Source organism: Populus trichocarpa, chromosome 10 (assembly GCF_000002775.5).
Source record: "Populus trichocarpa isolate Nisqually-1 chromosome 10, P.trichocarpa_v4.1, whole genome shotgun sequence".
NCBI lineage: Eukaryota > Viridiplantae > Streptophyta > Magnoliopsida > Malpighiales > Salicaceae > Populus > Populus trichocarpa.
This window is the reverse complement of record NC_037294.2, coordinates 11006472-11030432: the sequence shown is the minus strand read 5'-3', so window position 1 is coordinate 11030432 and position 23961 is coordinate 11006472. Positions and strand designations below refer to the sequence as shown.

Here is a 23961-nt window from a genome sequence, read left to right as displayed (position 1 = left end):
ATTTATTTTTCTTCTTTTAAAAATATTATCATTCTCTAGAAATTTTTTTATATTAAAAAAAATTAACTTAGGCCATGTTTGTTTTCCGGAAAGTAGTTTCCCGGAAACCACTTTCCAAACTTTCCTGTGTTTGTTTGCCATTAGGAAAGGTGGTCAACGGAAAACACTTTCCGGTCAACGAAAAACACTTTCTAGTCAAAGAAAAATTTAACTTGGTTTCTAGGAAAGTGTTTTTCCTTTTGATTGTGTTTGTTTTCTGGAAAGTGATTTCCGGGAAACCACTTTCCAAACTTTCATGTGTTTGTTTGTCATTAGAAAAGTTGGTCAACGAAAAATACTTTCTAGTCAAAGGAAAATTTGGCTTGGTTTTCAGGAAAGTGTTTTCCTGGAAAATTTGGGCGGAAAACACTTTCTGGAAGTTGTGAAAAATTTAGAAATGTCATTATTTGCTGATTATATCAAATTTGATCCTCAAACTTTTGATTGCTATATATATTTTGTATTGAATATTTATTTTTTAATTTCATCTCTTAAAATTTAATTTTTATATTAACTTTGGTTCTTATTTTTATAATTGCTATTTGCTTTTTTTTTAATTTCATTCTCATTCAAATTTTTAATTTGTAAGATTTGTTACTCATTATTTTAATAAATTTTAAAAAAATAAAACATTAATAAGTTATTTTCCAGCTCATTTTCCATAACTTAACCAAACACTGGAAAGTGTTTTCCAACTTATTTTCTATTATATTATTAAACATTGAAAAATACTTTTCTAGAATTTATTTTTTCAAAAATTTAATTTTTTTAAAAAATACTTTTCAATAAATAAACGTGAAATTAACCTCGAATTAATGCTAAACACCTATCTGGTTAGTATTACATATGGGCAAAGACTGGGATTATTAAAACCATCAAATCAGCATTAAAGTTCTTGAGTCAACACTGTTGCCATGGAAGGGAACAGTAAGAAAAGAAAGTTGATTTGAAATTGCAAATGAATAATTTACAAGAGACGACCAATTCCGTGTGAAATAGTAATTTCCTTTCTCTTCTTTTATTATTAATTATACCCCCCCATAACCATAACCATAACATTACTTTGGTATATATGAATCTCCCCACTTACTAATAAATCATATTTTTTGAACGAAAATTGGTGCATAATCAGCTGTTCTGATTATTTTTTTGAGAAATTTATAAATTAACAAGAATAAATTTTACAAGAATAAATTTTAATATTTCAAGAAAATTAAAAAAAAAAATATATTTGATTAAAACTCAAAATACTAATAAGATTCTATGTGAAAAAGATTGCCTTGTAATTTCTTTCTAAGAAAATATAAAATTTCCCACCTTGTCCAAGCGGATCAGGATCTGATTCCACTAGACACGTAAAATCCTAATAAAATATATAATATAATATAACAGAAACGATAGTTGATGAGGAAGATTAGTATCATCATAAAATAGCTCCAGATCCAATAATCCTCAGCATCCATGATAAAATAAAATAAAAATCAAATCAAATGCATCGCACAGAACCATGTTCTGTGAAAATGTGAGATTCTAGTCCCTTTTTTTTATATATAAATATTATTACGTGGGATTCTACTGATTTGTATAGTTCGAAATTAGGTTCTAGCTAGCAAACGTGTAATTTAGGGCGGAGGGAGTGCGATGCATGCCTAAAAGGGATTATACTCCGAGACAGTAGAATATTCTAGAAGGCTTTGGGAGCCACGGATCGAACCCTCAACAATAAGGATCTGTTGTGCTTTGAGTTGCTCAAATGATTTTTGCTCTTTTTAGTGAACATATCGCATTGGAATGTAATTCGAAGGTAATATTGAGGGCTTAATTTTAACTGGTATAATTACAATTGTATGATATATATATATATGACAAAACATATATTTGTTATAATATATTATAATATTTTTATAAAACATATTAAACTTATCTAATTTCACATCAAATATATGTATTATTACATAGAATATTGTGCACTCGAAGTGATGGATCGCGTCCACTTTACGACGATCATATTCCCAAACAACATGATGATGACATCCATGGATTTTTACAAACTAAACAATAAATTTCATAAGAATTTTTTTTTGTTAGATTTAAATGTTGTGAAAATTTGTTGTTAAAAGAGCAACTGATCGGCCGGTTGAACTAATTATATGAACCAATCTACTATTTTAAATAAAAACCATAATTTTATGAAAGGTTTTTATAAATATACTTTACGAGTCAAAATATATATCTTTATCCAATTTATAGACTAAAAAACTTAAAATATCAAAAAGTTAATGTTCAGATAGTAATTGTTTTTAATTTTTCATTGTTAATTGGTCAGCTGATTTAACTGACCATTACGAACTGGTTGACCTATTTGTTCTTCTTAATAGCATTGAAATTTCTTAATAGCATTGAAATTTAATTGATAATGCAATTCTAAATTGTAATATTTAAATAAATATTATATTTCCAAACTGCAAAATTAATTAAATATCCTGATTTTGAATCTTGAAATCTAAAAATGATCTATTTCACCGAAATTTTTCTTCACCGTTAATTCTCCTTATTGTTTTATTTTGTATGCTAATCGGCCAATTTGCCAGATAAAGAAAGATGTTGTCCAGAATTCACGTGGACAATAGTTGCTAACCTGAAGCTACAAGGCCCCGGGACTCCATGTTTCACGGAAGCCGAAAACAAGAGATGATGTGTTTCACGAGGGCATAAACGATGTTGGAAAGGAATTTTAAGGTTAGCAGAACTTATTTGACCGGTAAAAAAATTGAAAATTTCCATGCTCTTTTCCTCTTGTCTTTCTATACAATCATTGTATCCTACAATAATGGTAAAGCAGCCACGTTCCTCTTTCCAGGCTCGCATCTCCCACTTTCTAAGAAATCTCTTTGGGGAGTAGTGCCCCAATTCCTCTAAATTTAAAAGCAACAATAATGTGAATATTGCTGCCTTTACTTTACATTGTAGTTTACAGAGTGATTCTTAGTTAGTTGAGAGTGATATCAGATATTTGTCTATCTGATTCGGATTTAACCCATTCATGATTCATCCTTATCTTGCTTGAATGCATAGATCAAATGATAATTCCTCGTGCTTAATTCCAGAAGGCCATATATATTAAAATGGTTCTGTTGTAAAATCTAAAATGGTGGTAACTGATACCGTGTATGACGAGCTAATTACATCTACTTGGATGTCATGGTTCATGAATACAGAGAATTAATTCATAGTGCCACAGAAAAGCTAGTTCTTTATGGGGAATAAAGGTCAGCACAAAGTAGCACATGATTGGAAAGATGCTCATAACAGGATTGAAAGTACTCTTAAAGTAGCAGAGGTAAAGGAAAATGCAGTATTGTAATCCTCTTTTTTGCATTGAAATTAATAAAAAATGCCATAAATAGTTAGTGGTAAAGATGAAACTGCAAGGGCTAGCAGTTGGGATTTCAACTTCTCGAAGGATGAGAAAATGGGATACCCTCGCCAACCAAAGGCATCGATTGTAAGTGGTTTATGGTAATGATGAACTTGTTAGTTGCCATTTGGATTAGTTAAGCATTTCACCAGATAAAACTGCTTCTTCATTATTTAAGACCCTCCGACACCCTCTACCAGTACTGTTTGTCACTGATATCTGATGTAAAATGTAACTTACGTCATTACTTGAGTAAGATTAGTCTCTCCCACTAGCTTAGATATACAGATATTATCACAGAATACTTTGCTGCTAAATTTGTTACCTCACAGAATACTGAAGAATCAATATTTAACCTATAAAACTAAGCTATCAAGAAAATAATTTCGCAAAAAATGTCAGTAATAAGTTTTTGACTTCGAGGAAATATTATACAACGTGAAACAGCACCAGAATGTTTCACACCTAACCCAAATCTTTACCCTATTATAGTTTGCTACCACTTTAAGCTTTGTTTGTTTATGTGGTGCGTTTTGTGTTTTACTCCTACTGTATATTTTAATTAAAGAGTTTACTTAACTAACAAACAATTAACATAGTTTTATATAGGTTAAGAATTTTCAAGAAGTCCATATTTTCGCAATATTAAGAATTTTCAGAAACAATTTTTAGGCTAAAGAGGTCAAAACCTGCAATATTTTTTCTTACAAAGAAGAGGCTTTGACTTACAGACCACTAATAAAACAGAAACTACATGCATTTCTACTCAACGTAACTAGTTATTTCCAATATATAGACACATGTAAATTTGGGCATCTACGGTGAGGAAAAGTTCCGGCAGCTAATTGAGGTCATATGTTCAATATTGCTTCGCTTTCCTAGGTGTAGGGAGAGTTCGGAGTACTGTTCTCCATGTGAAAAAGTTTTAAAAAATTAGATCACATGCGTGGTGAGATTATTGCAAATAAAAAGAACAGTACTTGAGAATCTGGATGACTGTGTTGTGATAATGCCCGTACTCGTTTCGGTTGGCAGTATATATTCATCATCTGTTGAAACTTGAAATCCCGTTGTCTTGTCTTGGGAGAAAAAGATTATTCTTTCGCTGATGCAGTCCAGTCCACTGGTATATATGGATTATATGAACACTATCAGGCTGAGTTCAATTTTATGACCCATGAAATAGTACTGAAAGTTAAAGAATTAAAACAGAGAAATTTCCACTTCCTAGCTAGCAATGGTCCCTATAGGGTTTGAAAGAAATGCACTACAACAAATAATTGTGAAGTTATTGATTTGGTTTAAGAATGGGGAGAGAACAACCAGTAAGTTATGTACTAGATTCTCCGCATTCCATTGCGGGAAGAACTATTCCAGTCATCACCATAACATTTTTTATTGTCGATAAATGATGGTTGATTGATCGTACTTGTAGTCTCGATATGTAAAAGAAAAGCCACAGTATTATTGATATGAATATATACAGACATACTTTGATAAGCAAATGTTAATACTTCATGGAAATCACAATATTGCTTCGACGAATTTGGACGGTGGACCGATCAAATTCTCGTGTCTTGTCCACTGCTGCATGCCCGCCAAGCCCCGCGCATTGAGTGCTTGGGTAGTCAGTTTCACCTGTGTGTTTTCTCGGGGGATATTCCTTAATTTCCCCGTAGCTGTCGTCAGGATCAATAGAAGCTATTCGCTTAGCCTCTATCATGCACTCTCAGGTGGGCTTCCCGCATCTGGGATATTTCGTGTGGTGCATGAGTGTCTGCACTTTGTAGTTTATAAAGGATTATTATATGAGATGGCGTATCCTACTGTTTTCATCGATCCTAAACGATATGCAATCTCAAGCGTAGAGCTAGCTTTAGAAACCTCTCTTTTAGTTTATTTTTCTTTTAAAGAATGCTGATCGATTACTAAATTAACAACTCTTCACCTAGGCATGTCGTCTGCTTGCACTGACGTAACAAAACCTGGATCACACATGCTCTGCTACAGCTGCTTCTTTATGTCTCCAGTCTCCACTCCTCTGGGGATTTCTTTTTTTCCGCTTTGTTTTTTTTCCTAATATATAAAATGTGAAAGAATAATATAAAATAACTTTAAAATCTTATTTAATAATACAAATTCTTTAATAAAAATAGTTATTTGACATATAATATTTATATTAAAACATTTTATATTTAAAAATTGCATGGAAGATGAATTTAATTTGCGTGAAAGAACGAGCTGAAGGGTAGAAGCAAGTGAAGATAGCAACATATAATGAGCAAATTCACGTGCTACTGTTGTCACTTTCTTTAATTCTTAGTTATTTTTAGAGTATATTTGTTTTTATATTTTTAAAGGCATTGATTTTTTTTTATTTTTCTGTTTTAAATTATCTTTTTAGTATTCTTAAATTGTTTTAATATAATAATATTAAAAAATAAAAATATAATTTTAATATAATTTTTTTAAAAAATACTTTAAAAAATAAATAATATCACATTCACAAGCTGAAATTATAACGCATCAATGTCAACTGGCGCCAGCCGTCTACGCACTTTTCAATCTCGTTTCTTCCTCTCCACCAAAAACGTCAAAATTTCAATCAGTAGTCTTTTCATCAAGTCAAAACCAAAATAATAATATATATCAAGACCGGCACACTCCAGGTCTAAAATAATATCCATCGGAGTTGTTTGTTCCAAAATGTATTTCAAATAATATTTTTTTTTAATTTTAAAATAAATAATTTTTATATTTTAAAATGATTTTGATGGATTAATATTGAAAATGTATTTTTTTAATATATTTTGAAATAAATTTGCAGTCCCGGTGGCCATGCATGCTCGGAGAAATACAGCACCTTTAAATGTGGAATGTGGATATTATTATCCCGGTCTGACTATCCATATTCCGTACTTCAGTTTATGACAATATTGCTGTCATAATTGAAGCACGTAATTTATTCACGACTCCCTTAATCGGCAATGATACGTTATGCGAAGAGGATATGAGGAATGAAGTTTGTTTGATCGTGTGGTGCTTGAAATGTGACCACTGCTTTTCCTCCAAACCGGATTACATTGTTGCATTGCAGATATTGAACAGGCAAGGAAGTGGTCATGATGAGGGGAGAAAAGAGATGTGGAGGAGATCAAGGATGGGCACCATATTGTGGTTGACCTCTTTCTAATAATAGAGGAGCCAGGAAGTGAGTGGACTTGCTTAATTTGACTTCGGTCGATCGTGCTGCTCTTCCTCACGTTAAAATAGATACCTCTTTCATTTGATTGGTTATGCAAAAGAAACATCACCTCTTCAAAAATGCTTGGCAGATGGGGATCTCTGCTCTCTCAGACCCATGAACAGCTCCTGGTAATGATTTCATGGAGATTTTATTTTATTTTTTGGATCCAGATGGTGCCCAGCACCACGTAAGAAGATTGGAAGGTCCATGGCCGGCCTAAATGAGGAGAATATTGAGGATTTTCACAGAGATAAATATTCCCCTCCTTTACATGCATAAATATTAATATTCTTGGCTCCAATAATAAGCTTGTGTCAAATCATTGATACAGTGGAGGATAATCACGTTCTGGACAAATTTAATAAGCAACTGACCGTATAAAGAATTGAAAATTGATGACTTGTTGTTCCAGCACCAAGGGAAATGTCAGTTAATTACATTATGCTTCCACCCTACATATCTATAAAATTCTTCTCTTTTATCTTTAGATTTTGAATCTGATTGCTTTCCAATTTCTAAATATCACCACTACACCAACGGTTCATTAATTAGAATTTGTGCTCCTCATTTATATATATAATATTAAATCTCATGCTTCTGAGAAACTCTTGAGTAATTTATTGTAATTTTTTTAAAAAAAATTGTAACATATCAGCTAGTTTTTAACCTAAACAATTAAAATTGTTTGTATTGATTAGAGAGAAATTGAAAAGCTTCTCTTGCCACGAAAAGATTGTTTTTCTATGTATCCTTATTTTAGTTATTGTTTCATAGAAAGATAAGATATATATATATATATATATATATATATATATATATATATATATATATATATATATATATATATAAAATTGTATTTGGTAGTGATATAAAATACAAAATGATTATTTATGTCTCTGTATCATGTTTAATTAGGTGGACAATAGAAAATAAAATATAAAAAAATTATTTTACTCTTAATATATATATAATTATTAAACTTACATGTTTTAAAAAATAATTAGACATTATCTTTTTTTACTTTAGCTTATATTGAGTATTGAAATTAATAATACTATAATAACTCTAGTTATAAAATGAGGATTGACATGACGGGTTGACTAGGAACGCAAGCCTACCCGAAGCTTGAATTGGTCTGAATTTAAAAAATAGAGAAAAGATTAACTTAACATGACCCGGTCAAAAGCCTAGGTTAACCCAAGATAAAACATGGGTCAAAAACCCGTTCATTTTTTTTTTTAATTTTTTTTGTCAAAACAAGGTTGTCTTGATTATTATTTTTAAAAAAACAATATTGAGTTAACCCTTTTGACCTGTGACATCAATCTTGTCTCGATTCGATTCTCGAATTGAGTTTTAAAAGTATGATAATAACTATTTTTATTCTTACATTAACTTAGATCAACCTGAGCCTCGACTGGTGACCTAACCCTTGCTTCGTATCGACCTTCGAGTGGATTTAAAATATATATATATATATGATAATAATTATTTTTATATTTGCATGTTTTAGTTGGACAATTTTGAAATTAAGAGTTTTTTAGAATTATATTATAGAAATAAAGATTGATAAATATTATATTTGGAGACTTATTTTCTTACTGTTTTGAAGATAAATAAATTCACTCTAAAATTATCCGAGAAAAAAATTTATTTTTATATTTATATTTATTTCTTCAATCAAATATATGTCTATCTTCATTATCTGTATCATTTTTCTTTTAAAACAATAATCAAACACTATCCTTACATGATAATTTTTACTACAGCAGCGGATGGATAGAAAGCCGGGCATCAACAACACTTTAACATTAGGTTCTCCGATTAAAAGATTTGTAAGTGGCCCACTTGTCCTATCCTGATGACCATCTGGATACTTTCTTAGCATAGGGCAGGCTTCCTAGACTGGCTTAAAGCCATATCCATATAGGCTTTTCTATTGTGTTTTGGGCTTTGTGAGAAAATATATGCTAGCCCAGGATAAAAGAAGAAGTGGTTTCATTTTAAAGCCCACACATGGATATCTTTATTTTTCCTTGACTTTCTTAGCATGAGTTTCTCTTTTCTTTTCTTTTTGTATTTTTTAGTTCTATATCTTAAATTCGTGAGACGAATTTAAGAGGGTGTTTCTGTTCATTTCGAGAGCATATGATGTATCCAAGTGTATTCCTCCTCCTCCTTTCTTTTTTTTTACTCTTTTGTATTTAATTTGCTATTTTAATGTTTTTTCTTGTCATCTATAAATGAAGAAAATTAAAAGGGAGCACAGCACATAATTATTTTTAATTTTTTTTAATATCATCATATTAAAATTATTAAAAATATATATTTATCAAAATTAATTTAATATTCTTCCCAAATAAAAAATACTTATAAAAATAAAAGCTATCACAATATTTATTTTCATGAAACACGGCTTCAACACGGTGTTGGCCGTAACTTACGTGATCTATGTTAAGTTGTGCTCGAGGAACACACCCGTAAGAGTCCATGCTTTTATTCCATCCATATTTTTCCACGGATTGGTGATTTTAGGCATGGAATCAAACACTGCTTTGGTCGGGGGGAAATGGTAGTGTACATTTCCTAGGCCACCACCCAGTGTTTTTTGTTTCTATGTGTTATTGAACATTTATTTAGTCCGGTGACAGGTCGGTTTCCATAATTGCTGTGCAGGTTATGCGTAATTACCTTACGAGCATGTTAATTTATCATTTACTTTTTGTATGTGATTGCTGTTGAGAATCGAGTGATATTTTTGTTTTGCATTTTTGTATATGATTAAATAATTATTTATGTCCTAATTTCAAGGAAATGAATGGCATTAGCAGGATTAATATGAAATCGCAAGCACAAAACAAGTGACCATCTGGGGAAAAAAAGAATCCACTCTCAAATAAATTTCTATGAACACATTAACATTATAATTAAAAAAGTTAAACTGAGTGTCCCACTCCCAGCATTTAATTTGCAATGCTTGCACGTTAGCTGTCTTTGCCTTCTAAGGATTAAGGAACACGTTCATGGAAAAAAAGAAAAAGGAATACGACTCTACATACAGGGGTTTCCGACACTTTACTCCACCTTGACACTACAGTGAAGAGGAATTAAAAGTTGTACAACAATCCAGCAGCTTTCTGCGTAGAACATTTCTTCAGTTTCTTCCTTGCATAGTGTTTGCATGTGTTATTTTATTGGGGGCACACAACATACTGAGTAGCAATGGCTGGCTAGTGCACTGTTAGTACCTATTTCGATGAACCTGCAGGTTAAGAAAAGGTTCAACTGGTTAGATTTGGAGTAATATCAACCTTTTAACACCAAATCCTCTTATATTCAACTTCTATCAACCAATCATCTAATATCACCGGTTTGATATATTTACTTTGTCTAGTGTTTTTTTTCTTCTGATTTGTGATTTGTATATTGTGATTTAAGGATGGCTCATACTCACTTCAAATCCAACAAGAGATCTGCAGTAATTGGTGTTCGTGAGCATCGTACTGTTGGATTCGCACTCACTCTCTTTAAGTGAAACGGATGATCTGTCAAGCTTAATTGACCATGGATATTGATAGTTTTGAGCAGTGGCTCCAACATGAGAAGATGACCGCTGCATCCGCACTGCCCTTGGGACATTCCTTCCCTCTATCGATACCTTCCTCCGGCTTGGTTGCCTCTCAAATGAGTCTGGCCTTTGTTTCGGTGCACTATGTGACCGAACTTTGGCCCTGGATGATTCCGTGTTTGCCATGTAATTTGGAAATAATGAGTAGTCATAGGTCAGGGATTCTGCATACTCTGGCCTTGGAAAGGCAAATGGAATTGTTGATGGATCAGGTTTTGACACTGTAGAGTAGTACTGGGGACTGCTTTGTGCTGTGCTGAAGGAATAGTCCTCAAAATGCCCACTGGAGGCTCTGGGGCTCATATCTGTTAGAGCTGATGGAGCTGGAGAGACCTGGTAGTTCTCTTGCTTCGGGTATGCATGATTTGGGGCAGAATGTGTGGAGAATCTGTGCTCTGCTCGATCTGTTTGTGGATGGTGTGAGTAGCTATTTCTGCTCTTTATACTTCCCTTTGATTCTCCAACGTCCATCTCCACAATCTTGATGTTCTCATCCATGACTCTTTCATTCTCCTACATGTACCAAAACCGAATTGCAGATTACTCGCAGTGGTTTCAAAGTACTAATTGTCCCCTACGTGAATGACTTAGTTAAATATGCTTTCCGTTGACAAAGTATATATATATATATATATATCGTTTCCTTAAAAAAAAGGAGGAGAAAATTTTAGATAGTTGCGTCTTGGTGTGATGTTGGCAAAGCACTAAGAATACAGGAAAGATACTGTTCTGCTACCAGGAATATTTTTATTACTCTTAATACCACATGGCATTATTTTTTAAAATTAAGATTATGAAAGTTTTGTTTATTTTTCATTTACAACTACTGTTGAACAGGATGGAAAGATTATGGTTAAGAAACATGTTTTTAAGCATGACATGGAATATTAAGTTTTCCATTTATGAGGTAATCTGACTCATTCCTTGTCAAATGAATGGATAGCTCCACTGTTTGATAATAGAAAAACAAGGCATGAACTGAATAGAAGGAAAGAATCCTTACATAATTTGTGTGCCTAATCCTGTTCTCCTGAGTCGATTTTCTGTGGATTGATTGCCTCTGGCTGGGATTTACGTCTTCATTCATCCAGATCCTCTGAGCCCGAGCTCTAGTCTGTACATTCACCAATGCCTGCATGCACCGGAGAGTGGCAGTTGCCTGTTTCCTCACCAGGTGACCCCTTACAAGTGCCTGCAACTTCACTAAGCCTTTTAATGCACGCAATGCTTTTCTTGCCTGTTAAAAATACCAAAACCAATCAAGCAATCCATCAGTTTCATCCATGAGGCATTGGTTTTTATAATTTCAGTCTTGATATTGATACATTCACCAGATAAGAATCGATGGGAAATTCAAGAATTGCATACCAGATAAGATCGAAAGACTGATTGAATTTTTATGGCTTTAGCCTCTTTGTTTGCGATAGCCATGGCGTGCATTTTCTGTTCATTCTCTGAATCGAACGTGTCCTGCACTGCAGCTGGTTGTGTGGTGGCAGTTGGTTCTGTATAATTCGAGTCCTTGGGAGCAGCTGCTGTGGCCGATGATCTGCGAAAACTCCATCTTCTTTTTTCTTTCGCAGTAGTTGGTGGGATCGAAATTGGAGTCACCGGATTCTCAATACTAGGTGTGGAATTCTGATTACTTGTACCCTTTTCCTTCTCCTTGTCTTTCTTCCCTGTCAAGAAACTTCTAAGCCATTTGCCTGGCTTCCCCATCTCTGTCAATTCCGTCTACGGTGTCATTTTATCACCCGAGCAAGAACATATAAGAAAGCAACAAATGAGATTCAGATCTCTCTAGTCTCTCCTGTCTACTTATCATTTATTGCTTTCAACACCATAATGGTCCGGCTGTTTAGTACGGGATTTAATTACACCCTTCTTTTGACAGCCCAACTCTTACTGTTTTATTATTTTTCTCTTGCTGTAAATACCATTTTCCGAGGGCGGGTGCTGTGGCTTATTAAGTAAGATTTGCGAGGGATAATAAAAGCAGATGAAGTTCCCGGTTTGCCCACTTACCTTCCTCCTGGAAGATTATAGGCAGAGATTCCTTGCCTTTGATGGAATTTCTTAGATGCCAATCATGTCCCTGCAGGTAAGGCTGATTCTTGCGTAGCCGCCATTAAGGACTGAAAGGGTTTATTGGTAACTTGAAACCCTGTTACATTGTCTATTAAGAAATAAGGGAGGCGCAGAAGACCATGTGAAAATGGGTAAAGAACATGCAGAATCCTTGTAAAATACTCATCTCAGGCTGGGGGGAATTGTCCACTTGGGTCATGGAATTTAGAACTTGTATCATCCTGTGGGATTGTGGGGTCCTCGGAGTAGTGCAGTAAGGGGGTGCACATGCTTATCCTGTCCCTGCTGGTTGATTCTTTCACCATCTTTTTTGTAAAGTGTTTTTTTCCATGATCCCAAGTGAAGGTCACCTTGATTCCAAAGACTAGTAACGAAGTCATCTTATTTCATTATCATCACCCACCTCTAATAGGGCAGGGGTCCGGTTGCTTTCAAAACCCCTGTAGGAGACACTGCTAAGCGATAATGATGCAAGAATGAGAGCTGTTGTTGGGGAGACAGGCCCATTAATGCGTAGATTACCTCCTGCCTTTGCTTGTATTCTACGTACTGGCAACAGCTAAGAACCTCTACATGCTATACCCAGAATTGGTTAGGGAGATGTTATGTTAGTGTATTTTATGCCTTTGAATGGATTTGAAGGAATTTTGAGACCCGTCATTTGAATTCTTTTCCTTCTTTTTGGTTAGGAGAATCATTTTAACAAAGTAAGTTATCACTCCTGGTATAAATTCAATCTTTTTACTTCTAAATATTTTTTTTTAAACTGTTTGATCCATCATTTTTTGTGTTTAAAACATCCCAGTGGAAAACCTGAGGCTGGAATTACAACGAAACTGCTGCTGCAGCAGTATCAAAGTACATAAAGTTTGTGTTTCAATCCATGGCGAAAATATGGGCTTCTTTCTTCCATTGCCTGCATCCTTTTTCTTCTTGGTATTTCCCTTGGAATTCAATTGCTTCTTCCAACTAAATCAAGTACATGCACTAAAGACAAATACTGAAAAAAATAAATTAAATCGTGTTTCACAGCACTGTTAATCAGCAAGGACACCGAAGCCTCTTGGCTTGTAGTGATCAGTGCATGAACAATATTGATTTCATGGCATTTGGCTCACCTTTCTCATGAGTATAAAATTTAGGATGCAAATAGAAAAATAAATAATTCTTACAGGTGAAAAAGATTAGTTGGCATTCACATGCTATGTTGTACATGCAAAAAAGATAGCATGTGAATGTTTGACTAGGTGTTTGTTTCGGGGAAACACCATCCCTTCGAGGCTTGTTCATTTCCCTTGTCTAACCTCTGTGATGTTTAAGCACGCAGTTACTGCTAGCATTGAATAATTTATTAGCACGTTCATCCTTGGCAGAGACACAAGTACAAGATGGTAAGATATTCTAAACTCTCATTGTACACGGGTTTGATACATTTTACACCAAGCATTGATTTTTTTAAAAGATTATACACGCCTTACAAATCATTGATGATGATGTACATATTTAATATTATGGGTAGCAATTATTTTATAAATTTTTTTATATTTAAAAATATATGAAAATAATATTTTTTATTTTTAAAAATTTATTTTAACATTAACCTATTAAAACGATTTGAAAATATCAAGAAAACTAATTTGAAGTAAACAAAAAAAACCTAATGTGTTCAAGTTAGTTAGAAAAAAATTACAAAACAAAATTGTTTTATTAAAAACTGCAAGAGAAATTAAGAATTCAAATAATCAGTGAGATTTTGCAATCCTTAAAGTTGGATCAAATAATATAGCCAGTAATTTCGCTGTTATAGGTTTAATTAAGCTTTCAAAGAAAAGGCATCGTTCTAATCGACAAATTGGTCTGCCGTCTCAGTCTGCCCTCAAAACAAAACATCAAGAGCATGAATGGCAGTGATAATTCACTCAAGTTGAAGAAAGATTTGGAAGATCTGTTAGGCGGGGACACCAGAGACATCTATGATCTATATTTTGTCCCAGTTGATGATGCTGGCCATGTGAAAAACAGTCCATATCCCCTCAAAGACATTCTGTATATGTGCGTTAATACTATTAATGCCATAAAGCAACGAATCATATGCTAATTATGTGATTAAATATTCGTGCGTCAAGGAGCTGGGGGGAAAACAAGTGTATTATTAAAAGAGAATCTCTTGCTCGAATAAAATTGTGATATTGTTTTCACTTGCTCGCCACATGGCTTTGAGAAGGCTGTGCGATACATCAGTGGCATGTGAAGGATTACTTGAGTGTTAACCCGTAGATTAAATGGTTAGGTTGGATTATCAATTTAAGTATTATAAATTTTAAAATTATTGAAAATTTATATAGTCGTTGATTTTAGAGTTTTAAAGGATTAGTCAAAGAATACATAAACTAACCCAAACATTCACAATTAAAAAAAAAAAATTACTTGAGTGTTCTTCCTTTCCTCTTTTTGTCTCTATGTTTATCTTGCTTTCATTTATCTCATGGAAATGCTTCTGTGAAGGATTGAGATCGTTACACCGTCCAAGTTCTGAGTGTTCGGTTATTGTGCTATTTGTCGGGCAAAAGGTGTGTAGAAAGTGTAGCGAAGCTGTTTTTACTCTCTTTTTTTCCTTCTTTTTTTTTTAAACGCACACTCGTACGTGACATAGATTTATTTGACGCGAAAGATCATTGAACTGAAAAAAATATAGAAATTAGTCCTGAGCTGATTCACCTCCCGTGTTATATTTATCTTCTACGTCCATCCCTGCCCCGTAGCGTTACCAGGGACACATAGAAGCTTTATAGACAAGGCGGAGAGAAGAATTTTTTCTGTTATGAACTATTAAATAAGTATATAAATTTTTTTTAAGATTAATATAAATTTTTTTTAAAATTAATTATTAACCTATACATGAATTTTTAAAGTTAATAATAAAGTTTTAATTCAAATACACTATTCAAAATATTAAAAAATAAATTTAAAATTATATAAAATTGAAGTGAAAGTAAAAATAAACTCACTATTGAAGTTACATCTTTCAATGTTTTGTGGAATATAATTCATTTATAATTGAATCTAAATTGATATTGTAACAACCTCTCAACTGGGATAAAATAACAATCTCATGTTAACTGGAAAACAAAGTAATTAAGTTTTTTTCCTTTTTCAATTCCTCCTTCCTTCACTTGATTCTTACTTAAATTAGTGTTTTATAAGTTAGACTTTGTAAGTCTATAAGGTTATTCTCTCATTTTTATTATTTTTTCTTGGATTTGTTTTTTTATGTTTTTCCCTTACTTTTCTCTCTTTCTTTCTCGCTTTTTTTTTTCTTTTTCTATTCTGCTTCTGTCCAGTCGGCAACATATAAAAGGAATGAAGAGCTTATTTGTTTTATTTTTTAATGGAAAATAATCATTTTACTCCTAATAAGTCGTTTTGCTTTTATTTGACGGTCCTTTTTTTTGTTAGCACTACCAAACTCCATTCCTCGTAAAATTTTAACCATATTTTATTCAATATATTTTAAGATTCCTCATAAAATTTCAGCTCAATCTGATGGTCGGATTGAAAATTATGTCAAGTAACGTAAAACTGGTCAAATTGTGATTTTTCATTAAATTTTTGAATTTCTCCAAAAATTCTGAAATTTTAACCCAAGCTAAAGCATCATATTAAAAGGCTTCACACAAATTTTCAGATTTTTTTGATAACTCAATCAAGAATTATGAATTTATTTTACATAAAACAAGTCACAAAATATAGATAAAATCTTAACCTGGGTTATAACTCACCCAAGCCTTTAACATGCATCCACTCTTGTTTATAGATGTTCAGTATTGAGTTTGCTTTTTACAAGTTATTAGTTCAAGTACTACAAATCTCAGGATTATTAGAGGAATTATTAGAGATTTATCTAATTATTAACTTTAAAATTTTAAAAAATTAGTTAATGTATATAAGTTAATCCAAATACCCGTGGTTATTAAAAAAAAATAAAAACCTATCAGTGAGAAATTCTATACTTCGATAGGGGTGGATACATAGGTCTAGTGGTCAACAGCTTCCATCCTTCCATGAGACCGATGCTCTCGGATCATGTCGGATGTTCTTGTGATACTTCTGCGTGCATGTCACCAACTTAAGAAACTGATCTGCTAACGTTTACTCTCCCATCCCAAGTAAATCTCATCCACGGAGCAGGCCAGAGCAAATAGATAATTTGGACACTAATTCAAAGCCTCGGTCGCTTAACAAAAAAATCTCAAAAATAAATATATATTTATCAATTATGCGTTATAAAATAAAATTTGTCCCTGTTTAATAAAAGATTTCAAATAAAAAATGAATATTACTCAAGCATCGCTTGTAAATATACATGAAAAAATAAAAAAATACTTTATTTATAATCTTCTTAAAAATCTTTATTCACGGCTCTAATACCATCTTTCATATAATTCTGTAATTCCCCCCTCTCTCTATCTATGCTGGTGGACCGTACTATCAGCCCAGCACAGCTATCAACGCCTTTGTGATTCACGAGTCACGGCCACCTGTTGTACTCGAAACAATTGAGATGTGGTCCACGGATCCTGGTGACTAGCTAGGAGGTCTACCAATTTTATGAACAAGCCCATGGGTTAGGAATGGAAACAAAGACGTTCACCCTGCTGGGTTTTCATTTTTTATCGTCTTCGAGACTTTGATTAATGGAAAATTTTCCTTTCAGATTTTCAATAAAATAAAATAATAATAAGTGCAAGGGCTTGAGCCCAATATGGAGAAACAATAGGAAGTTCAACAGAGTTAAGCCCAGAGCTCTCAAACAACCATCCGAAAGCCCAGCCTAGCAGCTAAGATTAATTATCATTGATCAATATAATTCATTTAAAGTATGGAAGGGAGTAAATCCATGAAATGTTTCAAGGAACCCATTTTTTAAAGATTTTTTATTGGTTATTATACTCTTAAATGATTAATATTATTATATTAATTATACTCTTAATAAATTCCATTATATGATTATGCTCTCGGAGTTTAACATTGTTAGTTTAGGATTTTATTTTATTTTTTGTCGGGAAAGGTATATAACATTCAGATTAGGCGTTCCTTTGTTGTCAGAAAATAATAAGCTAAATACTGTACATTTCTAAATTAAGTCAATAGAGAATGCATAAATCTTGTTTCGTTCTAAAATTATGTCTTTATATTACGTCACAAAAACAAATTGTTAAAGTTTTATTTCACCAAAATACTTCTATTATTTTATTTAATGACAAAAAATATATGTTCAATGAATAAAAGGTTATTAATGTGCACATGGATAAATGGAATGAAAAATATATATATATATTTTTTTGTATTTAGACACATTACGGTGGTTGTTTTTTAAAATAATTTTTTATTTAAAAATATATCAAAATAATATATTTTTTAAAAAATTAATATTAATATATTAAAACAATCTATAACTATAAAAAAAATAAACATAAACAACTCATCCCGTTCAAAACATAATACCAAAGAGAGACTTGGTCTATTGTTTTTGTTGGACACTGTATTCCACTTATTTTATTAGAACAACAAGCTAAGTTGTAAAAGTGATATTGTAGAACCATCTAGTAGGTGGCCTAGTAGTAAGAGTTTGGAATTAAAGGGTTTGCTCCCCTGTGATCTCATGTTCGAGGCATGTGGTTGCTAATATGATGATCATTAAAGGTTTACATGGTTGTTAACTTTAGAGCCCGTATGATTAATCAAGGTACGCGCAAGTTGACCCGAATACCCACGTTAATTAAAAAAATAAGTGATCTTGCAGGGAACAAAATAGCATGATAATGTACTCAAATTAGGGGTAACATGATTTATTAACTCAAGAAAATTCAAGCCATTATTTTAAAATCAATGGTTTGGATCTTCTCACATTTACCATATATATATATATATAATCAAACCATCCACTAACTTGAAGAGACTAAATCCTAACTATTAAAATCCAAACCAATGATCTAATCCCTCACCTGAAAAAGAATCCAATCCCACGCCAACAAGAAAAGACAACAAGACTTTTTTATTTTAACAGAGTTTGAATTTAATTGCAATAGACATGATTCAGGTCCTGTTTAACATTTGATATTACGATGTAGATGTAGTACTAGTGTGGTTAGAAATACTTTTAAATTCATTATAAATTTAAAAATTATTTGATTTTTATTGTCTAGATTTAATTTTCATTTGAGAAAAATTTAAATTAAAAAAAATATAATTTATAATTTTTTTAAACATGTATTTTTAAATTACAATTACAAAACTATCACAATATCATACCTATATTTAGAAGCTTTTCAGAGTTGTTTTTGCTTGGAAATGTATCAAAATAATATATTTTTTATTTTTTAAAAAATTATCTTTAATATTAGCAAATTAAAAAAATTAATTTTTTATAAAATATTGTTTGAAACATAATTTTAAACCGTGGCTTAATGATATTAGAAGTTTCCATGATGTTGATTTTTTATGAAATATCTTTGTGGTTTTAATTCAAGCAGCCGGTTTTTTATTAAGTGATCCACTAGATAACAAAATTCTCTTCATCTGTAATCAATCTAATTTGTTATTTTAACTATTATAAAGGATGGAAAACACGTGTCAACTCTTGTTGGTTCCAATTCTAGAAAAAAATTAAAAAGGTTAAAAAACTAAATGAATTAATTTTTTTCTCAAGATTTTATTTATCTACCACTATAAGTTTTTTTTTAATTTTTTCTTACTAAAGAAATAATTGAATATTTTTACAAAAAAAAAAAAGATCAAAACATTGCTGTATTTTTATTAATTGATGCTGGATTGTTTTTATTTTTCTAGTTGAGTTTTTCTATTTAGTTTCAAAAGCCAAAGAAAAAACTAGAAAATAAATAATTTTGATGTAAAAATTAGAAAATATTGAACACATAAAATCGAAAATATTTTTTTATTGTAAAATAAAACAAAAGGTGTTGCCCATTATAAAAGTTAAATCCGGGCCCACGATCTAGAGTTTACTAGAATAGTATACACGGTTTACTCTGGAATGTTGATGGCACATAAATAATCTCACCAATTCCGGCGGCGACTCTAGTGAAGTTTCGCTAGACCCAACCCTACTTCCCCTACTTTAATTGTCATGGGTGCGAGCACCGAGCATTGACTTCTACTATCTACCTTTCGAGTGTTTGGTAGCGTCGAAACTTTTGTTTTTTTGTTTTTTTTATGTTTTAAAAATATATTTTATTTTAAAATATGGATTTATGTTTTTTTATTTTATTATTATTTTGACATATAAAAATATAAAAAAATCATGTATTTTTAAATAAAATAAAAAATATTATCTATTTTAAAATTAAAAATATTTTAAAAAACAAATATTACTGTGACACGAAGCACAGGCTTTATATATGGAAGAGATACGCATGGGAACTGGAAGCTATATGCGGTGACATCTGAGTGGCTGCAAAACCATACCCAAGCGCGAGCTTTTTCGCACAGGATCCTTCAAGCATCGACATTTATTAACTAGTTCCGGGAGCCACGTTCGTTCACACACACACACATAAATATCCTTGCTCAGAGAAAATGAAAAAAAAAGGAGAGGTCTCATGAGAGTATGTGACCCAACAGAAGAAGCTTCCAATTTTGTAGAGCCTCTGTCCTAGTTTTAAACTTCACATATTCAAGTACACCTCTGACCTCACCATCTCTCTCTATCTAATTCTCTGTTTGTTCCAGAGATGGCTTATGCCAGTACCTGTGTTACCTGGGTTGCAATCCTTTTTCTTCTGCAACCTTTGATTGCTAGAAGTGGCTTTTTATCTCCACTTCTGTCTCCTGTCTTTGGTACTTGTTTTTCAATCCTTAATCACCGTTTGATAATTAATTAATTTAGTTTCTTGCTTGTTTTTTCTTTGACTAGTTTATACAGCTGCCAATTTTCCTTGATGAGTTTCGATCGATGTTAATAACATTTATCAACAGGGTTTTTCATTCTCGCTATGGTTTTGGCTATAATAACATCATCGTATTATGATCATTTTACTTTGGTTTTTTATTACTAGATGATGTGTGCAAAAAAGTGGAATGTGGGAAAGGAACCTGCAAGCCCTCTGATAATAGTACCTGGTTTTTTGAATGTGAATGTGATCCTGGGTGGAAGCAGACTAGCTCTGACCATGACGATCATCTCAAGTTTCTTCCTTGCATAGTTCCTGACTGTGAGTTCTCTGTTTCTTCTTTTCTCTCCTGTCTTTAATCAATAAGTACATATTTGTTCAACTACGAGTCCTGTGTGTTCACTTTAATGATTTAGCTAGCTGTGGTTTGTCCATGTCGGGCTATACATGGTGATTGGTAAAATATGACAAAAATTATGTGAAATTGAAGATCACCGAGTAAGAACAGAGTAAAAACTGTCTAGAAATATGTGCAAGACTTTGTCTTAGTTTAAAGGAAGGAGGGAATATTCTTTTCAAAGGAGTGGAATTAACTAAAACAAATAAAAAAAAATTCTGAATTGGGAAAGCAAATTTTATTTTTTTTGAGTTGGTAATTTATGCCAATCACAACCGTCCTTACCTTGTCAAGGACGGTTGTCTTGCTGAGATGAATTAAATTTACTAGAGAAATAAAACCGAATGCTTGTCAAGATTTGATGCCGATGGTGATATCTGCCTACATCATCAAGTCAAGGATTAGGTTATTGTTTATCTTCAAAAATGTTGGATAACTAGACAGAAAGATTAATGCGATCCATATCATTTTCGTATGATTAAATTTCGTGAAGAACTTTTTTTGCAGCTCTCACACTTCTGAATTCTGATTGATTATCTGATCCTTATTTCCTTAGGTACCTTGAACTCGTCATGCATGGCAGCACCCTCACCTGTCCAAGAGAAAGCAAGAAAGGATAATGAGTCGATTTTCGATTGTAAGCCTTATTACTACCAAAACCGCACACTGTCGCTTGTTACTCTTTTGATGCAATCTTAGGCTTTTGGTCTATTTATTGTTGTAGCGTGCTCTTGGACTGATTGTGGAGGTGGCTCCTGCAACAAGACATCTACATTCACTTACAGTTGCGCATGTGCAGAGGGTTATAATAACCTTCTTAATGCCTCTGCCTTTCCTTGTTACAAAGATTGTAAGAGACTGCATAACTTGCTAAATATATAACCTGTGTATATAAGAATTTTCAATCTCATTAAATATTTCTGGAATTGATAATTTGCTTTGAAAATATTTACCTGGTTTTGTTTCTTGTTCTGAACAAGGTGCAATTGGAATGGATTGCCGAAACCTTGGTATTTCAGTGTCGAACAAATCAGCTTCGGTTGACAATAGTAGGAATCAAGGTGAGGCTGTCAATTGAAGCCAGTATCTGGCTGCTTATGTTCTTAACATTCTTTGCAATTTCTCAAAGGATTATGCAATGCCATGTCTTGCTTAGTGCTTAATATTTCTTCTTTACCATCATAGTTTTTAGCCATCTAACTCTAATTTATCTTTCAGTTATGGTCCTTTAACATTTTGGAGTTTTAAAGTGTTCGATAAACATCCATATCAATTAAGGTTGCATCCTGAGTTTTTTGCTAGAATTTTCCAACATAAGCGGTGGTTGTTTGCTCCAGTACATCTCAATATGTTTCTTGAAGACATATGACCATACTGTTGTGGAAGAATCCCCTAGGTTGTGTCGACCCAAGCATTGAAAATTCCATAGGAAATTTGAACTGTCTGCGTAGACACTCTCAATTTTGAATCTATATCTATTTCTAAATGGAAATTCATTCTCTGGCCATGTAATACCCAAGCCATGATCCAACTCGTGAACTTTTCTTTGGGTTCTAAGATCTACCTAATGCGGTTAGAATGCCAGCTTAAGCAAATGTTTCCTTTTTTCCAGCCTAATTTAGAAGAAGCATGCTTTCTGGTTTTGAAGTTACTGGATGACCAAAAAGGCCTGTTAAAGTCCTTGATTGTGAGAGCATGTATCTTTCACATTGCATATCCTATACTGCAATCCGTTTTGTGATGCTAGTGCTCCTATGTTTAACATTCGAGTGTCGCCTCTCCCCTTTTGCAGCTTCTTCGATTCTGCAAGAAAAGTTCCATTGGCTGATGACATTGATTATGTTGCTGTCTATGATTGACTGGATGTAGAACTAGTAAGGCATATGCTCGATGGTTTTGGCTTGTTATTGTGGAGAAATTATTGTTTCTGATGCCTAATATACTCGCGACATTTATCTATAATTTTAGCAGTTATATATGGCATCAGGGGACGAGGGGCTGATAGCTTTGTATTCTCACATACAGGATGAAGAGGGGAGCTAGATTTGGCGTGGAGATATGTCTGAGTTACTGAGTTCGCTGTTACTGAATTCATGTAGAGGGGACATTGTCTGCTGTGGCATGTGCTCCAGTAGTGGCTTCATATACTTGATGTACAGAACATGCTGCCACAGTTTGATTACTTTATAATCGTCTGTTTATAGCAATCTGAGACACCTGGTGTTCTCCGAACGCCTTTGCTGCTAACGTCAAAATGCAAGTGCTGATCTTAATTAAATTGTGACGTTTTTTTAGGCGGTTCGGTCCGCCTTTAAAGCAAAACCTAGGCGCGCAGTGTTAAGAGCTCGGGACCAAGAGGTTTACTCCTCTTGTGGTCTCAGGTTCGAGCCTTGTGGTTGCTCATATGATGGCCACTGGAGGCTTACATGGTCGTTAATTTCAGGGCCGGTAGGATTAGTCGAGGTGCGCGCAAGTTGGTCCGAACACCCACGTTAAACTAAAAAAAAAAAAAAACCTAGGCGCTTCCTGTTTGGTAAAGTCAAAACACAGTTTATTGTGTACATAGGACCCATATAAATTTTATTTAAATGAGTTGCTTTCCGCAAACCTGCGGACGTCCAGTAGAGTGAATTATAATTCATTGTTCAAGTAAATAGTGGAGTCACTCTCTACTGTTCCGGTCATATTGGGTCCGATCCAAAGCTAAATATATTGAACTGGATCCAACGCAGTAAAAAAAAATTCAATTTTTATTTTTATTTAATTGTGTTTTAATTGAAAAATTAGAAGAAGATCGCTTGATGACGTAGCATTTGCAGAATTTGATCCAATCCCAATTTTGTTCTTGATGATGTTTTACCTGATGTTGTTGCGCGCTTAAGAAACCAATGAAACTCTAGTCCTTGTCGGATGGATTTCATACGTGATGAAATTGTAGATCGTTTAATGGAACAATAAAAAATATTTGATATCAATATTATTTATTTCATGATGTAATAGCAATAGTTAAATCTATCATACTTAAATTAAAAATCATCTATATATATATATATATATATATATATATATATATTAATTATTTTATAACCTCAATTTGAAAAGCATTCTTTTAACCAAACATATTAAATTACTTTTTGTTAAACCTTAATTTCAATCATAGTTTTAACCAAATATATATAAATACCAAACTAACTTTAACTAAAAGTATTTTTAATAAAATAATTTTTTTTCAAA

General features: G+C 32.7%; 2 protein-coding genes across 6 annotated transcripts; one reads left to right on the top strand and one right to left on the bottom strand.

Annotated features, from left to right (window-relative positions):
- Positions 1–9574: 9574 nt before the first annotated feature.
- On the bottom strand, positions 9575–12535 carry LOC7498062 (protein IQ-DOMAIN 19). Its single transcript, XM_002314630.4, has 4 exons — positions 11701–12535; positions 11336–11569; positions 10159–10845; positions 9575–9966 (listed from the first exon to the last, which is right to left on the bottom strand). Exons 1-4 carry the CDS (start codon positions 12049–12051, stop codon positions 9946–9948), a joined length of 1293 nt encoding a protein of 430 aa, XP_002314666.4. The 5' UTR covers positions 12052–12535; the 3' UTR covers positions 9575–9945.
- A 7310-nt stretch (positions 12536–19845) lies between these two features.
- LOC7498061 (uncharacterized) lies at positions 19846–22974 on the top strand. Of its 5 annotated transcripts, none has more exons than XM_024609921.2 (7): positions 19846–20277; positions 20496–20651; positions 21284–21364; positions 21452–21577; positions 21708–21788; positions 22520–22601; positions 22699–22974. In XM_024609921.2, exons 1-6 carry the CDS (start codon positions 20172–20174, stop codon positions 22594–22596), a joined length of 627 nt encoding a protein of 208 aa, XP_024465689.2. In that variant the 5' UTR covers positions 19846–20171; the 3' UTR covers positions 22597–22601; positions 22699–22974. The 5 variants fall into 5 exon arrangements, with proteins under 5 accessions (XP_024465689.2, XP_024465690.2, XP_006378382.3 ...); XM_006378320.3 differs by having other exon boundaries at positions 19847–20277; positions 22753–22974; XM_024609920.2 differs by having other exon boundaries at positions 19847–20277; positions 22696–22974.
- The last annotated feature ends 987 nt before the right edge of the window (positions 22975–23961 follow it).

Excerpts from the sequence above, each read along its gene's own strand:
- LOC7498062 (XM_002314630.4), bottom strand. The coding sequence starts at position 12,051 with ATGGGGAAGCCAGGCAAATGGCTTAGAAGTTTCTTGACAGGGAAGAAA. Across the intron at positions 10,846-11,335 it reads GGATTAGGCACACAAATTAT|GAGAATGAAAGAGTCATGGA; the intron begins GTAAGGATTCTT and ends TGGTACATGTAG. Across the intron at positions 9,967-10,158 it reads GATCTCTTGTTGGATTTGAA|GTTCATCGAAATAGGTACTA; the intron begins GTGAGTATGAGC and ends CTTAACCTGCAG.
- LOC7498061 (XM_024609921.2), top strand. The coding sequence starts at position 20,172 with ATGGCTTATGCCAGTACCTGTGTTACCTGGGTTGCAATCCTTTTTCTT. Across the intron at positions 20,652-21,283 it reads TCCTTGCATAGTTCCTGACT|GTACCTTGAACTCGTCATGC; the intron begins GTGAGTTCTCTG and ends TTATTTCCTTAG. Across the intron at positions 21,578-21,707 it reads CTTTCCTTGTTACAAAGATT|GTGCAATTGGAATGGATTGC; the intron begins GTAAGAGACTGC and ends GTTCTGAACAAG.